The 17072-nt window shown below is 45.2% G+C and overlaps 1 protein-coding gene across 2 annotated transcripts in view; it reads right to left on the bottom strand.

Annotated features, from left to right (window-relative positions):
- Positions 1-17072, bottom strand: part of BACH2 (BTB domain and CNC homolog 2) — a 360151-nt gene that overhangs the window by 3989 nt on the left and 339090 nt on the right. For both annotated transcript variants that reach the window (XM_068551454.1, XM_068551453.1), the window contains exon 6: positions 5262-5468. In XM_068551454.1, coding sequence (XP_068407555.1) covers positions 5262-5468 — 207 coding nt within the window. The remainder of the gene's footprint in view (positions 1-5261; positions 5469-17072) is intronic.

Here is a 17072-nt window from a genome sequence, read left to right as displayed (position 1 = left end):
ATTTTAGAACAGTCCTATCACCCCAAGAATCTCTCTCACGGCCACTGCAGTCACTCCCCATGCCTACCCCCAGCCTCAGGCAACGACTCACCTGCATTCTATCTCTACAGATCTACCTTCTCTGGAATTTCATATAAATGGAATCATACAAGCCCACATCATTATTTTTTTTTTTTCTATTCTTTTTCAAATTCTTTTCCCATTTAGGTTATTACAGGATATTGAGCAGAGTTCCCTGTGCTATACAGTAGGTTCTGGGGGTTTTCCAACTTTGGTTTTTGCATCCTACATTATAGTGTAACTCATGAATGACTAGGTCAGGATCTAGAAACTTAAAAGAGAATCTATCCAGAGAGCCTGGACACATACTTCTGCCAAGTCTCCCATCTGAGCAGCCCATCCAGATGTGCCACTGACCCTGACACCTTCCCTGTGGTAGCTTCTTTTCATGCCTCTCTGAGGCCCAGCCAAGTGACCAGCAAAATCACCACCAACCAGAAAACTGCAGAGAATCAAGGTTCCAGTTGCCTGGAATTTGGGGTTTGCAGAGAATCAATCGGAAAACTCTTAGTCCCAAACCTTGTAGTTGAAAATCTCCCCCAAATGCATTAGGTTGCGATTGCTGAAGGTCAAAAACAGTCCATCAGTTCCAACTATATGACATTCTGTAAAAGGGCAAACCTATAGAGACAGTAAAAAGATCAGTGTTTGCTAAGGGGTGGGGTGGGGGAGGGAGGGATGAATAGCTGAAGCACAGAGGATTTTTAGATGAAGCTACTCTATGTCACTGTCGTGGTGGATACATGTCATTCATTATACATTTGTCCAAACCCATAGAACATACAACACCAAGAATGAACCCTAAGGTAAATTATGGACTTGGAGTGATTATGATGTGTCATTATAGCTTCATCAGTTGTAACAAATGTACCACTCTGGGAAGGCTGTGAGTGTGCAGAGGTGGAGGGCAGGTGGGAACTCTGTATTTTCCCTTCAATTTTGCTGTGAACCTAAAACTTCTCTAAAAAAAGCAAGTCTATTTAGAAAAAAAACAATGAAAATTGCAAAAACAAATCAACCATCAGCAGTTTCACATGATTAAATCTTATACTTCCCTGGTGGCACAGTGGTTAAGAATCCATCCACCTGCCAATGCAGGGGACACAGGTTCGACCCCTGGTCCAGGAAGATCCCACATGCTGTGAAGCAACTAAACCCATGCACCACAACTACTGAGCCTGCGCTCTAGAGCCCGTGCGCCACAACTACTGGAGCCTGTGCGCCTAGAGCCCCATGCTCCGCAACAAGAGAAGCCACCGCAGTGAGAAGCCCGTGCACCGCAACGAAGAGCAGCCCCTGCTCGCCACAGCTAGAGAAAGTCCGCGCATAGCAACAAAGACCCAACGCAGCCAAAAAAATAAATTTATTTTTAAAAAATCCTATATCAGTAGGCTCTCTGGCCTCTGTAGCTGATGGACTGAACACAACGGCACAGGTGGCTGGGGACTGTGCAGTGAGTCCCAAGACCAATTCTCTCTGGACCCAGGAAGCAGGGACAGAGGTGAGGAGGCTGAGCCCTAGAGTACCAGCCCAGGGTTCTGAGATATTCTCCTTAGAGAAAACCCCACATAAGCTCTTGTGTTACTAAAATTCATCACCCCATCAGAGAGATGAATTTAGCCACCACAGGGGAGACTGATAAAGGTTTTCCCATAACTAGCTGTGTGAGGAGAGAAGATGAGGAGGCTCCGTGAAGCGCACGCAGTGAAATGGATGGAAAAATAGGACATCTGAAGCGCTGTGAAGTGAGTCCTCACCCTCTGCAAGGGTGCGCAGGAGAGATGAGGAGAGGATGCAAGAGGATGGGAAAAAGAGCGGGGCGGGGGGTGGGCAGAGAGAGAGAGAAGCAAACATACCAGTGGGTCTCCTACATGGGAGGTGCACGTGCCGAAAGACGAATGCAATCTGGCAGGCAGTGTGGGCATGTGTGTCGGAGACAGAGATTTACACGGGGAAAGGGCACCTGCTAAAATATTTATAAATTTATCAAGAAAACACGTTTTAAAAATGAAAAATAAACAGATGTACAAGTGCAACTCGAGAGGAATACATTTCGCAAGTTTGCAAAAGCAGAGTGAGTGGCGTGCTGGAGACCGCGTGGGTGCGGGCGGGAGTGGGCGGGAGCTGGGCCTCGCGGGGCGGGACCAGCCTGCCCCCGCCCACCGGGAGCGGGCGCCACTCCCCAGAGCGGGGGCGGGTGCGGAGTAAAACACATCCGGAGGGCTCGCCAAGAGAAGAAATCTTACACTTGTGGCTGTGCAGCTTGGACCTCCTTACCTGGACCTGCAAGTCTGCAAAATGGGAGGCAACAGCAGCCCCAGGAGGGATCGCGGTCTCCATTCTGCCACATCATCCTGGCCAAGCCACCCACCCCTCCACGTCCACTGATCTACGAAAGATCCTGGGCCACTTTCTAGGGGGAAGAAGATGAAATGCTGCACGTGACAGGGTTTTGGCTCTCTGCAGGAAAGGCAGTAGAAATCAAGGCCTCGGTTAAGAACAGGATGCTTGGGCTTCCCTGCTGGCACAGTGGTTGAAAAATCTGCCTGCTAATGCAGGGCACACGGGTTCGAGCCCTGGTCTGGGAAGATCCCACATGCCACGGAGCAACTAGGCCCATGAGCCACAATTACTGAGCCTGCGCATCTGAAGTCCGTGCTCCGCAACATGAGAGGCCGCGACGATGAGAGGCCCGCGCACCGCGATGAAGAGTGGCCCCCACTTGCCGCAACGAGAGAAAGCCCTTGCACAGAAAGGAAGACCCAACACAGCCATAAAATAAATAAATAAATAAATAAATAATTAATTAATTAAAAAAAAAAACCAAAACAGGATGCTCTAAGTCACAGGTGTACATCGACACTCTCATTCAGCAGGGAAATGCAGCACATTACTCAAGGGGTTTCCAAAAAAGCAGGGGGAGAACTAGGAGATGCCTTCTTGGTTTCTCAACCGAACAATATTAGCAAAGAGATTTAGGTATCTGCCGGGGCATGGCTTAGACTTTCCTATTTGCTCAGTATTACAAAATTACAGAGAAGAGTGCTAATTACAAAAAGTCAGGCGTTTCTCAAATATGGGTGATTAGAGTTATTCTCATACCTGAAAAAGAGTGCAGGGCCGAATTACTATAGACATGTGCTTAAGGCCCTGAAACCTTATACCCAGCAGGCTCAGCCTTGCCTGGGTCCCAACCTAAGCCCAGCAGGCTTTCCAAAGACCCACACTCATCAGCAGCAATATCTTGCTTCCTTATGTTGGCTTAAATTAAACATTTTTGTTGTTGTTAAAACAACATTAAAGAAAAATTTGAAGGAAAGAAGGAATTTGTAATCTCATGACTCAGTCACAATTTCTAATACATTTTAGGGCAACAGACCTTTCCTGAGAGGCTTCTCAAGACTGTCTTGTTGTGAGGAACCTACAGTCTAGGGCCAGGGCTGAGGAGACAGACACATACACAGATAATGCAAGACTAATGTGGTAAGTATGAAGCCAGAGGTCAGATCAGGGCTCTGAGGACAGGTGCTCAGCCTCACCAGGGACTCAGGAAAGGGGCTTATTGGAGAGGTGACAGTAACCTGACTCTTAAGGAACAAAGGATGTAGTCAGAGAAAAAAACAGTCGAGGACTGTCCGAGGTAGAGGAGAAATAGCAGAGGCATGAGCACAGAGGTAGAAACAGCAGGAGATGGGGCTGAGGGGAAGAGCATCCAGTTTGATTTTATTGGGGGTCCAGTTCCAAGAAGAGAGACGAAGGTGATGCTGGAGGGTAGACTGAATCATGGAGAGCACAGTGCATCTTGCTAAGGAGCTTGGCCTTTATTTTGTAGGTGATGGCAGCCACTGAACATGGGCACATTTTCCCTGCTTGGCTGGTGTTAATTAAATTAAGAGAAAAAAAAAAAAGACCCCAAGGTCCAGGACTATCTTGATAACAGGCAACATTTACTCAGGCTTCTCAAATGTCTTATTTTGCTCTTAGGTTCTTGTTAGGACAATGGCTTACCAGGAGGCAAAGGACTGCCACGTATAGCCTGAGGACCCAAACTTAGATCATGACCACAGTCCGTGGCCTCCCTCTTCTTCAGCCTGACACAGACAGGGCACCTGGGATGAGTTTCCAGGATTTGGCCGGCAGAAAGGCTGAGCTGAGTGAAGGTGCGTTGATTGCCTTCAAGGGTACAATCAGGAGCCAGAGGCCACCTGGATTTACTTCCTGTAGCTTAAGGTTGCTTATCAAGGAGAAGGGAGTGCAGAGCTCTGAGTGAGGGGGAGGCTTGGGAGATGGGAGATTATTCCCCGAGGCAAAATACTCTCAGGCACAGGGAGGAGGTGACAGCCACTTTGAGGCAGAATTCAGGACCCTGGGGCTGTGAAGGGCTTCAGGAGATCACGTGGCTGAGCGACCCCTGGTGGTAGGCTGGTGTCCTGCCTCTAACCTACACTCCTCCATGGGAGGTGGGAAAAAGCAGTGCAAATAACAAGATTTGGAATCAGGCAGCTGGGTTTGCATTCAAGCTCTGCCACATAGTGGGGAGTTACCTAACCTCTCTGCACTCTGGTTTCCTCCTTTGTAAATGGAGATAAAGTAGAACCTAAATCATAGGGTTGATGTGAGGATTACATGTGATCACCTACAGAAAGAGATTAGAATAATATCTGGTCCACATATGCACGCAATAAATGTTAGCTCTCAGCACATGTTGAATGGAAAATAAAAAAGAAGCACCTCTAGGGGAGGGAAGGAATGGGAGTTTGGGATTAGCAGAGGCAAACTATTATATATAGAATGGATAAACAACAAGGTCCTACTGTAGAGCACAGGGAACTATATTCAATATGCTGTGACAAACCATAATGGAAAAGAATATGAAAAAGAATATATATATGTATAACTGAGTCGCTTTGCTGTACAGAAGAAATTAACACAACACTGTAAATCAACTATATGTCAATAAATTTAAAAAAATATACGAATGGCTGAAAGATATAAAATACTGACACACAATCACACACCTGCACAGACACACACACATTACAGATGTAAAGGTATTATTTTTGTTGAGAACTCATTTAAAAATCAACTCGAACTTCCCTGAACGGTGGCCCTTCTCTCTACCTCTCTGGCCTTCGCTACCGTAACTTTGCATCAGCCCCGGTCACTCCAGGTTGCTGACAGCAAAGGGCGGGCCAACTCACCAGTTTGCGGATTTCACATTCTAAGTTCTGAATACAGTCCAGCTTCCTCTTGCGGCAGCGCTGGGCCGCGATGCGGTTCTTGCTGCGCCGGCGGACGTCGTGAATGAACTCTAACTGCTCTGAGGTTAGCTTGTGCATCTTAATCATCATCTGGAAATCATTCCTTGGAAGATCTGTGATTTGATCTACAGGAAAGGGAAGTTTGACCTGGAACCAAGAATAACAGAACATGATTATGGCAGCTGGAGTTTTGTTTTCATTCTGGCAGGTGGAACATCAAAAATTGGAAAAACCTCCTTTTTACAATGACCAACTACTCTGAAAACTACTGAAGCAGGCAGTGATTATTCTTTCCTGTTTCAAAAATAAATAAGATGTAATATTCAGATAATCAAACAGAATGTGAGTACACACATTATAATGTGGTTATTATTCCTGAGATCTTTGAAGCAAACAGCATGGAAAATATTGGAAAATGTATACACCGTCATTGCTACAGCACTTTTGTAAGAAGGGCTCTATAGTTAGTTGAAACCTACTCCCATTGAGCCTCAACTCAGTAAAATGACAGTTTATAGACAGGCATCAACTGAAGAATCATCTAAAACACTTGAATGAAGAGAGCACTGCACACCTTGAAGATACTGGAAAGATGAAACAGTCAGTGTAATTTGTAGTTACAACCGCATAAGGGAGACGTAGGGAAAGAACCTGGAGAGGCTACACCAGTATGATCTAGGAGTTAGAACTGGGCTTTAGTCCTTCCTGCCAGACGTGAGACTGCAGGCTGGTCACTTTACTTCTCTGAGCCTCAATTTCCTCATCTGCAGAACTGGGGCATGCTTATTAGTTGCACAGTGCTATACACCCATTAGGGACTTTGCATTTTTGGAAAATACAATGGCCAACCCTTCTCACATTTTCTTTTACAACGTGATGTTGACCTTCCTCAGTCAAGAGGTGGGATGCGTGTTCCTGCCCCTTGACCAATACAATGCAGGGGGAGTAACGGCGTGTAACTTCTGAGGCTACATCATAAAAGCTGTGCAGCCTCCCCTTAGGCCTCTTAGATTGTGCTTTCTGGAGGACACCAGCTGCTGAGCCTCAAGGACACTCCAGCAGCCCTGTGGAGAGCCCCACGTGGAAAAGAACTGAGGCCTACAGCCAACAACCAGCATCACCTCACCAGTCACATGAATGAGCCACCTTGGACGTGGATCCTCTGGGCCCAGGCAAACCTTCAGGGATTGGCCCGAGACAACATCTGACTTCAACCCCATGAGATATTCTGAGCCAGGAGTGCTCAGATGGGCCACTCCTGAATTCCAGACCCATAGAAACAGTGAGAGATGTTAAATGATTATCATTGTTTGAAGCCACAAAGTTTTGGGGTGATCTGTTACGCAGCAACAGATAACCGATGCAGATACTATTATCAGAAAGAGTCCTACTTTCAAACTCTTGACAAGTCAAGGCAGGTAAGCATCATCCAAAGAGAGGACACTAGTCTTAAGAGATGGATTTATGTCCTCCTTATATTCTGTTACATGCTTCTTTACAACCCTGTGGCGGTTTGAAATCTTTCTTAGGAAAAGAACTGCTGTTCCTGCGGGCTTCCTCAGCACCCACAAGGTAGAGAACACAGGCCTGCACCTTCCAGCAGTCTGCCATCGCCCTCTTCAAGACTACTGACGAGGACTTAGACACTGAATTTATGGTTACCAGTGGGGAAGGGTGGAGGGGAGGGATAGTTAGGGAGTTTGGGATTGACATATACACTCTGCTATATTTATATATTTATTATTTTTTTAAAAGAATTTTATTTACTTTGGCTGCGCCAGGTCTCTTAGTTGCGGCATGCATGTGGGATCTAGTTCCCTGACCAGGGATCGAACCCAGGCCCTCTGCATTGGGAGCGCAAAGTCTTACTCACTGGACCACCAGGGAAATCCCTACATACCGCTATATTTAAAATGGATAACCAACAAGGACCTACTGTATAGCACAGGGAACTCTGCTCAATATTCTGTAACAACCTAATTGAGAAAAGAATTTGAAAAAGAATAGATACATGTATATGTATAACTGAATCACTTTGTTATATATCTGAAACTAACACAACATTGTTAATCAACTATACTCCAGTATAAAATAAAAAGTTAAAAAAAAGACTCCTGACAAGGCAGAGACTTGAGGGGTCAGTTCTGGTCCTGCTCAGAAGCTTCTGGAAGAGGAAGATTGCATGTTGCTTGGCCAAGAGACAGTGTTTCCCTGCTCAGACGGCTGAACTCCCGCTTACACTAGCGTCTGCTTTAGGTGGACCAGCAGATGGCACTATAAACCTAAACTTCCTTCAGGAGCCAGGCCAGCGCTGTCCAATGCAAACAACGTGAGCTGCGTGTGTGATTTTTACATCTTCTAGTAGCCACGTTAAAGGAAGTGAAAAGAAACAGGTGAAATTAATTTTAATAATATATTTAATTGAACCCAATGGAGCTAAAATATTTTCAACATGTAATTAACATTAAAAATTATTGAGATATTTCACCTTTTGGGGGGTACTAAATTTTCAAAATCCGAGGTGTATTTTACACTTGGGGGTTCATTACAATTCAGATGAGCCTCGTTTCCAGGGCTCAGTAGCCACGTGTGACGTATGCCTCCTCTACTGGACAGCACAGCTCTAGAAGAGGAACAAGTGGACTCGAGTGAACTTCAGTAACCAGAGAATCAGACTGGCAGGTCTGGGCTTAATTGATCAAAATATTTTGGGGTGAAGAAACCAGGCCCTCGTTAATATTCAGAAGCTGCAGCGTTACGTCTGGGTTGTTCAGGGGAGTGAGATGGAGATATCTTATCCTAAGCTCAGGCTTTTGCTTTGGTTGCATCAGATACAGGCAGACATGAGTCTGGATCCTGGCATTTGTGGCCCGTTAATCCCCAGGCACAAAGGCAATCCTACTAAAGATCTGCCTTCCTGCGGCTGGGTGCAACGGCTTAGTCAGGTTACTTCATAGCTCTGAGCCTGTTAGACGTGGCATTTGCTGAAGGCTCCCAGTGGGTGCTCTGATTGAACTTCCACAGGGCGAACTCTGTCCCATGACACCTGTCAAATTCTGGCCCAAGAGAGCAGAATCGCAACAGTGCACATGACACATGCTCGGCTCAGCCCTGCTTTGGCTGCTAATGACGGGCAGTCAGGACAAACAGCTCCTTGTTTATGGACCCAGGAAAGGGCTTTGTCCACGGGCTGTGTTTGCACAGGGCTTATAATGATATGAAAGAATGTTTGATTTCCCTTTTATACCCTTTGGATAACAAACAGACACTCAGATCCTGGACGGTACCTAAATAACACAGAGGTCTGTCTGTTGGGTACAGGGATGTTTCCACACCAGGCAGGAGGCTTGTTTGCACAGCAGGGGTTACAGCACTTCGGGCTTCGTGGCGTCTCCCCCTCTGCTGACAACAAAGCAATTCTGCTTCTGCTCTACAGTGTGTTTACTTATTTTCAGACAGAATATATACCTATAGCTCAGGCCACAGGGAAAGTCAAAAGGCCCTCTATACCAAGAGCTACTGTATTTAAAATCCTCCAGACAGCAAACATAAAACACTACGGAAACAGGACCGACGTTGACAGGAAAGAGGAAAAATCAACAATGCTGGTTTCAAAGTCCTTGAAGCAAAAGGCCATATAACATTTCAGCAGAGCTGTTGCAACTCAAGCTGCTTTGCAAAGAGGTCAAAGGAAAATCATCAGCTATAGACTTTCTTCCACATGAAAAAAAAAAAAAAAAAAAAAGCCCAAACCCCAGCTACTCTTGTTTCTTTCAAAAAGGTGCTGCTACCCTTCTAGCTAGGGAGGACTTACCCCAGCTACCAAAGGGAAGCCCCTGACTGTTCTTGGAAAGGCACAGTGGAAACTTCACCACACCTATTTGTTGATTTCAGGGTAGTAAGTTCCAAGCTGAAGGGCATCTTCCCCGGAGATGAACAGCAGCCGCAGACCCACTATGGAGCTGGGAGAACATTCCTTTCCCAGGCTGGTAGGCACCCACATATTCCCCAGATGGGCTCAAAAGTCAGCTTATGTGACTTGGCCTTGGACCTTGAGAAGGCTGGGGCCCTCCTGACTGCCTTTCTTCTGGCAAATTCTTAGAACCCAATGATTCCTCCAGGATTTTACTTCTCGGAGGTAGCTTAGTTTTCATTCCACAGACTCTTGTAAACAGTGAGGTGACAAGATGGAGAGTCCAGCCAATCACCACCACCACCATTCGGCGATCACACGTGAGTGAGGCTCAGCGCAGAGGCACGGAAGGCTGGCCAGGCTGCTTAGAAGGGCAAGGGCCCGAGGGGTCCGGGGCGCCGACGTCTCTCTAGACAGGTGCTTGCCACCGCTTGGGTTCTCAGTGGAGACTCACTCCGAGAGTTGGGCAGCCTCAGCTTGTCTAATCTGCTCTGTTGCTGTCATCCTGGCCCCAGCACGGTACTCACTCTCCTCTCTCCGGAGCACAGCAGGAGGAACAGGGCAGAAGCTATTTTCACCAGGTACCCGTCCTGGCCGGCTCGGTAGTGACCAGAGGAGGGGCTCAGACCTCCTGGGAGCTCCCTGCAATGAGTGGTCCCTGCACTGCCGAGGGGTCTCTGGCCCTAGGGGCTGACAAAAGGTGGGAAGACGCTGTGACATCTGGACAGTGAAAGAAACCTAAATATTCCTCCTCGGGGGCCTGACCAGGGGTTGCTGCTGGCTGGACCCCAGGCGCTGGTGCTTCTTTCTCACCAGACAGAAAGCAGCTGCTCCCTTTCTCTCTCCTGCCAACAACTACCCTGTTTCTGCCGCCAAAACCACATCCCCTCTCTCCCAGTTAAACAAAAATACCATCTAAAAATTGTACGAGAAGTATAACTTCTGGCAGAAAATTCAATTATGAGACAAAAGAGGAGAATAAAGTGTCCACACCCAAACAATGATTCCTCTGCTCTGGTGGACTTCCCCATGATCTTTGCTTCCTCTGTATACTTTTTACAGGGTTGTAATCAGACAGTGCAATGGCTACCTCACCTCACCATGCCTCTCAACACACATCTCACTCGCCTGGTGTCTTCGGTGTGCTGGATGGGGGCTGTTGGAGAAGCAGGACAGAGATGCAGGCGTTGTAGAAAAAGGCGAAAAAAAGCACCTCTTTCCTCTAGCAATCCCAGCGGAAGCTTGTTGGTCAATCGTCTTTCCTATCTCCTTTCTTGGTTTCACTATTAGATGTTGAGTAGAAGCTGCAGGAGTTGGACCTCTTAGCAGTACCCTGAGGACCTGATGGTGCAGTCACCTCTCCAAAGCCTTTAACATTTATGCTCTTACAAGCCCCTCAGATCCCTGTGAGTTGTCTGGGGGACAAAGCAAGATGCCCATTGGGCTGACAATTCTAGTGCTGTTGGAATGGCGACAGCCAGCTCTGTGCCGGGCAGATGCCAGTGACAAAATCTCCCCTGCCAAAGACACACTTCCTGCACAACTGTCCGTCTAACCTCTGTTCTTATGATCCAGTTTCTGAAACAAACACAGGACACCTGGAATTTAGTTGTGATGCTGCAATTACCTAGCTATGTGATCTCAGGCAAGTCTTTCCTTCTCTGTCCTGAAGTTCTTTGAGGATCTGGGAGTCAGAGGGAGATAATATCTGCCCTACTTAGCTGAGAGGATTGCTATGAAGAATAAAACTGGATAATAGATGGAGAAAGTGCTTTGAAAAGTCTGAACTGCCTTATGAGTATGAAGTATTATTATTATTTTTTAAGCGAGAATTCATTTATTTATTTTTAGTATTTATTTATTTATTTGGTTGCACTGGCTCCTTAGTTGTGGCATGCGAACTCTTAGTTGTGGCCTGCAAGTGGGATCTAGTTCCCTGTGCAGGGATTGAACCCAGGCCCCCTGCATTGGGAGTGCAGAGTCCTATCCACTGCACCACCAGGGAATTCCCATTATTATTATTAGTAGTACTAGTAGTCGTTGTGGAGTATTAGTATTTGTTTATCAGCCCTATGTTTCTTTGTCACATAGATTCTTCTTTCTGTCATACGATATGCTTTGCAGTTGCAGATGCTAAGAGTCTTTCTAGACAACGTGAAAACATTGTTTTAATTAGAAATATGGCTGACTTCTATGCTGCCCAGCAAGGTTTTCTTTCTAAATATTAAGCAGACCAACTACAGTTACTTGTAAAAAGATGCCTGATTCAACAAACCACAAAAACGACTGTAAACATTTTACATCCAACGTATGTCTGGAAGCCAACATTTGGGTGGAAGACTTAGAGTCAGACACGGCTCTTCTGTAACATTTCTGTGTTTGCTCTGGACATTATTTCTCCCTGCCCCAACACATACACCAACATACATGTACACACATCACCCTCATACACTTTCATCCCTCTTGACATGAAGCGTGTTAATAAAGCAAGTCCAGGACTTCCCTGGTGGCACAGTGGTTAAGAATCCACCTGCCAATGCAGGGAACACGGGTTCAAGCCCTGGCCTGGGAAGATCCCACGTGCTGCGGAGCAACTAAGCCCATGCATCACAACTACTGAGCCTGCGCTCTAGAGCCCGCCTGCCACAACTACTGAGCCCGCGAGCCGCAACTACTGAGCCCGTGCACTGCAACAAAAGAGTAGCCCCCGCTCACCGCAACTAGAGAAAGCCCACGTGCAGCAACAAAGACCCAACACAGCCAAAAAAATAAAATAGATAAAGCAAGTCCAACTAATCAATGCTTTTGACTATGCAAATAAACTGTCTTCCTAGTGCTTCTTTATTAAAATCTACAGTTAATGCTTGTGGTACAAAACTATGTCACTAAGATGCTTACTACTTGGCAAATGCTCGTGACTCTTCTATAATTTTCAAAATTTAAAAATGAACCTGCAAACCACAATGAGATAATCACTTTACACCACGAGAATGGCTATAATAAAAAAGATGGACAGTAACAAATGTTGATGAGGATGCAGAGAAATTGGATCCCTCATACATTGCTGGTAGGAATGTAAAATGGTTCAGTTACCTTGGAAAACAGTCTAGTAGTTCCTCAGAATGCTAAACATAGAGTTATCATATGATTTAGCAATTCCACTCCTTGGTATATAACGAAGAGAATTGAAAACACATGTCTACAAGAAACTTGTACACAAATGCTCATAGCAGATAACTGATAATGGCCCTAAAGTGGAAATAACCTAAATGTCCCTCAACTGATGAATGGATCAACAAAATTGGTATATCTACACAGTGATATATTATTCAGCAATAAAAAGGAGTGAAGAACTGATACATGATAATGTACCTGGTGGGTACATCAATGGCAAGGAGGAACCTTGAAAACATGCTAAATGAAAGAAGCCAGACACAAATGGCCACATATTGTAAGATTCCTTTGAAATGAAATATCTAGACTAGGCAATCTATAGAGACAGAAGATAGTTTAGTAATTTCATGGGGTAAGGGAAGAGGGCAATGAGAATTGATTGCTGCTGGATATTATGTTTTTTTGGGGGGTTATGAAAATATTCTGGGATTAGACATTGGTGATGGTCATACAACTTTGTGAATCATTGAAAACCACTGAACTGTTCATTTTAACAGAGTGAATTTTATGGTATATGAATTATATCTCAATTAAGAAAAGAATCTGTGTGAGATATACAGAATTCAAACATTACAGAAATACATAGAAATTAACCTTTCCCTGTATTCCCTCTTGCCAACTTTGCCTCCCATTTTATCTTATTCTCTATACTGCTTTTATTATTTATAATATGTTTCTTTATGAAGTAAACTGGGACCTTGTTATACATACTGCTTATGTTACCTTTTTCACTTAATATGACCTGTCCATTTTTTCATCATTGGAAGAAAAAAATTCCCAAGTTGGGGACTTCCCTGGCGGTCTAGTGGTTAGGACTCCATGCTTCCACTGCAGAGGGCACGGGTTTGATCCCTGGTTGGGCAGCTAAGATCCCACATGCCGTGCTGTGCAGCCAAAAATAAATAAATAAATAAAAATTCCCAAGTTGACTTTTTAAGTAAAATAGCAAACCCAGAAGTCATAAAGAAAAAGATTGATAATTTGATTACATAAAACTTAAATTTTTTTTAAATGGAAAAAGACACTATAAAAAGTAGACAAGGAGAAGATATAGGATTAATATAAGAAAGGATTAATATTCCTATATTAAGCATTAATGATCCTGTAAATTGACTAAAGTCAAACAACATACCCGAAAAGTGGACAAATGGGAAGTCCAGGAAAGGAAATACAAAATGGCGAATACACACAAGAAAGTTATCAACTTCACTAGAAGTCATCATGTTTTGCCCATCAGATTGGCAAAAAACAAAAGGACTGGTGACCACTACTACTGGCAAGGACAGGGGGCAATGGACACTCATAAGTTGCTGAAGGATATGTGAATTGCTACAACCTTTTGGGAAAGTAGGTAGGTAGTATTTAACAAATGAGTATAACCTTTAACCCATTTATGGGGGCTCTAACCCACAAAAATAAAAGCACCACCACTAAACATGTTCACAAGAATGTTTATTGCACCGATGTTTGTAAGAGGGAAAAAACTGGAAACCGGAATGTCTGTTGATAGGTGATCGCTGAGTCAATTGTGATTTATGGGAACCACGGATATTAAAGAAGCATGTGTCAACCCTACACGATTGACCTAGAGGCACGTACACAGTAGACAGCTATGTGCAAAAAGCAAGTTGCTTAGTAATTACATGGCAAATGGTATTAAAATAAAACCCAAACCCCTAGAGGTGCGAATGTGTGTTTATATACTGTTGTAGGCACAGAGGAAGCCTGCTAAATTTGGTATGTTAGGGGCTGGCTATGCTGTGATTGATTATTTAAAAAGAGGAACTTAAAAAAGCTGATTGTTGATAAAGGACAATATTGTGCTTATTTAAACTTTCCTCAAAGCTGGGGAAGAGTTAGGATGAGAAGTCAATGCTGGCGAGATAGGAGAGTTAAGAGGATGTACCTAGAAATCAGAATATAAGGTAGGTTAACACTTTTCTTTTGATCTAACATTTTGGCTCTTTACAGAGAAAGAGAGATTGGGAGGAAGCCAGGACCCGTCAGTCTGAAGTACTGAACAGGTGGCTGGCTGGAGGTGGAAACTCTTCTTTTTTGAATTTTATTTATTTTTTGGCCATGCCACACAGCATGTGGGATCTTAGTTCCCTGACCAGGGATCGAACCCGAGCCCCCTGCAGTGGAAGCGCAGAATCTTAACCACTGGACCGCCAAGAAAGTCCCCTGGAAACTCTTTTTTTGGTTTCTGGCTCTGGCATCTCTTTGGGGTTCACTTGGAAGAGAAGTCACCTGGAACCTTACACAAGAGCAGATCGGGGAAGAATCAGCCCAGGAGATGTTGGCTTCTGGATCAGTTATGATTCACTTTGTGAAGAGTTTGCCTTCAGTGTTATTACTGGAGACCACACTTCCACTGGGGTCAAAGAAACTCCCCAAAGCAAAGTACTAACTCAAAGAGGAGCAGTCATGCTAATTTCCTGAGACAGTTCTTGCAAAACCTAATCTCTACTTTAGGAAAACTAAAAGGTCAAATTGGGAAAAAACCTTAGCTTCACTATAACAATCCTACCCAGAATGTACTACCGAGAGGGGCTAAATGTGATTCCCAAAATGACACAGAAATTTGGAAAATGTCTCTTCTTTCAAGACTGTTTAGAAATGCAAAGAACAGATCTATTTTTTTAAAGTGAAAATAAAAATATTTTTGAAAACAGCGGTATTTTTTGAGGGGAGACTAGTCCTGTTCATGACTATTTTATAGGTTGAATGGTTCTTCCTGTTCTTTTTTTTCCCTCCCCACCCACCCCAACCAGGGATCGAACCTGCGCCCCCTGCAGTGGACGCGCAGAGCCCTAACCACTGGACCGCCAAGGAAGCCCCGATTTTTCCTTTTCATCGATTCATTTAAAACTGAAAAGGTCTAAGGTAGACAAGTGATAAGGCCCGAACACAGGAAAGACACATGTGCTCTTGTTGGCAGCATTTAGTTCCAAGAAGTGACTTTAAGTTCTCTTTGGGGACATTAGACAGACAAAAGGAGATTTATCTGAAACTGACAGGTCCTTAAACATATGCAAATGTCATAAACGCACACTCCCTTTAGTTAATGGTGAGGCTCCTCTTAAGGGAGAGATATAAAGAAAACAAAGACTCTAAGGCATTTGTCCTTTTCTCGAGACATCCTTGGCAAGGGAAATCATTATGCCGATGGACCCAGCGACTGGGCTTCTGCATCAGGGGTGCCTATGAATAATTTCAGGGAAATAAGAAAACCTCCTAAACGTTGTGATCAGACGGAAAGAAATGAGTGAGGAAAGAGAACGCACAGCCTTTCACTGTCCTCACGAAACCTCAGTCCTCTCAGGTCAGGGACACAGACGTGACGACACAGATGTGAGTCTGGCTTGGGGCACTGAGCCCAAACCTCCATCCCAAACCTGAGGGGATATAGTGTATTCAAATAGCAATAGTTTCCCATTCAAATTTCCTTTTTAATGACTTTTAGCTAAATTAAATCCTTTCAGTATGTTTCTTTCTCCACCTTTGCCAGGCAGTAACAGAAGAGCGGGGACCGGGCTAGCTAGAAAACGAGGAAGTGACCACAGGGCACTTCTGTAGTTGGCACAGGAAGTCTTGGAATCTATTTTCAAAACATGCCCGATCTAAAATCTTCATGTGCTTCTCGCCAACCTCGCAGAGGCTGAATGAACCACACGTGGCTCTGTGAAAAGCCACCTCACCCTGTGTGGCATTTCTGCTGTCTGGCTGGGTTAACATTCCTGCTTCGCTAGAGGCTAATAACCAGGGAGCGCAGACGCGGGCGGAGGGCACTGGCATAATGAGGAACACGCTTCATTTCCTCCTGTGTTTTTCGGAGAAGCAGCTCTCGGGAGGGACTTCTCACCGGGCTCGCTCTGTCCTGCTCCAGAGGCAGGTCTGAGACACAGGTGGCAGCCTCAGGTTGGTTGCTTGTCGATCAGCAAGACTGTGCCAGATCATGACACAGACACCCTCAGATCTCTCCGGGGGCCCCTCATGTTACAGGGGAAGGGGGAGCATCTGAGGGCGTCTATTCCTTCTCTCTTCGGCCACGTGAGTCTTGCTCACGATGTGGCTGGCGTTGCTCCTGCCTCCTCTCCCAGCATTGGGAAGATGCAGATGGCGCCTTTGGGAACTTTTATCTAGAAAGTACTTTGCTTTCAGGGTGGACTGCTACACAACCCCACTGTTCCTTAAAATGACTCTCACCATTTGTGGGGAGCTTGGGAAATGACACATTATACAGTTATGTGTGACTGACAAGGGTGCTTCTTCAGTGACACTGGGACTGGGACGGATGGTGAGCTGTCCATCACCTGCATCGAAATGAATGGACAAGGGATGGCTCCAGAGTCCCATCCGACAAGGAAACTTAAAGGTGCTGGGAAAGCACCTGTTCAGTGTGGATCTCTCTAGTTTCAAACAGTCAGTTTTGAAAGCGATTCTATATTTTCCTTCACGCTGAAGAGGCGAGGGGCAAGGATGAGGGTGAGGGGTATGGCATCCTTAAGAGGCAAGGGGCAAGGATGAGGGTGAGGGGTATGGCATCCTTTCAAAGCAGACAGAGGAGAAGGAGAGGGGGGCGGGGATCGGAAGTACCTGCGCACACTTTCAGGCATTGACTTAACTGTTTTCACTAGGCACTTTGCCTCTGCTTGTTGAGT

The sequence above is a fragment of the Eschrichtius robustus genome, chromosome 9 (genome assembly GCF_028021215.1).
Source record: "Eschrichtius robustus isolate mEscRob2 chromosome 9, mEscRob2.pri, whole genome shotgun sequence".
Lineage (NCBI taxonomy): Eukaryota > Metazoa > Chordata > Mammalia > Artiodactyla > Eschrichtiidae > Eschrichtius > Eschrichtius robustus.
This window is presented reverse-complemented; position numbering and strand designations above follow the sequence as displayed.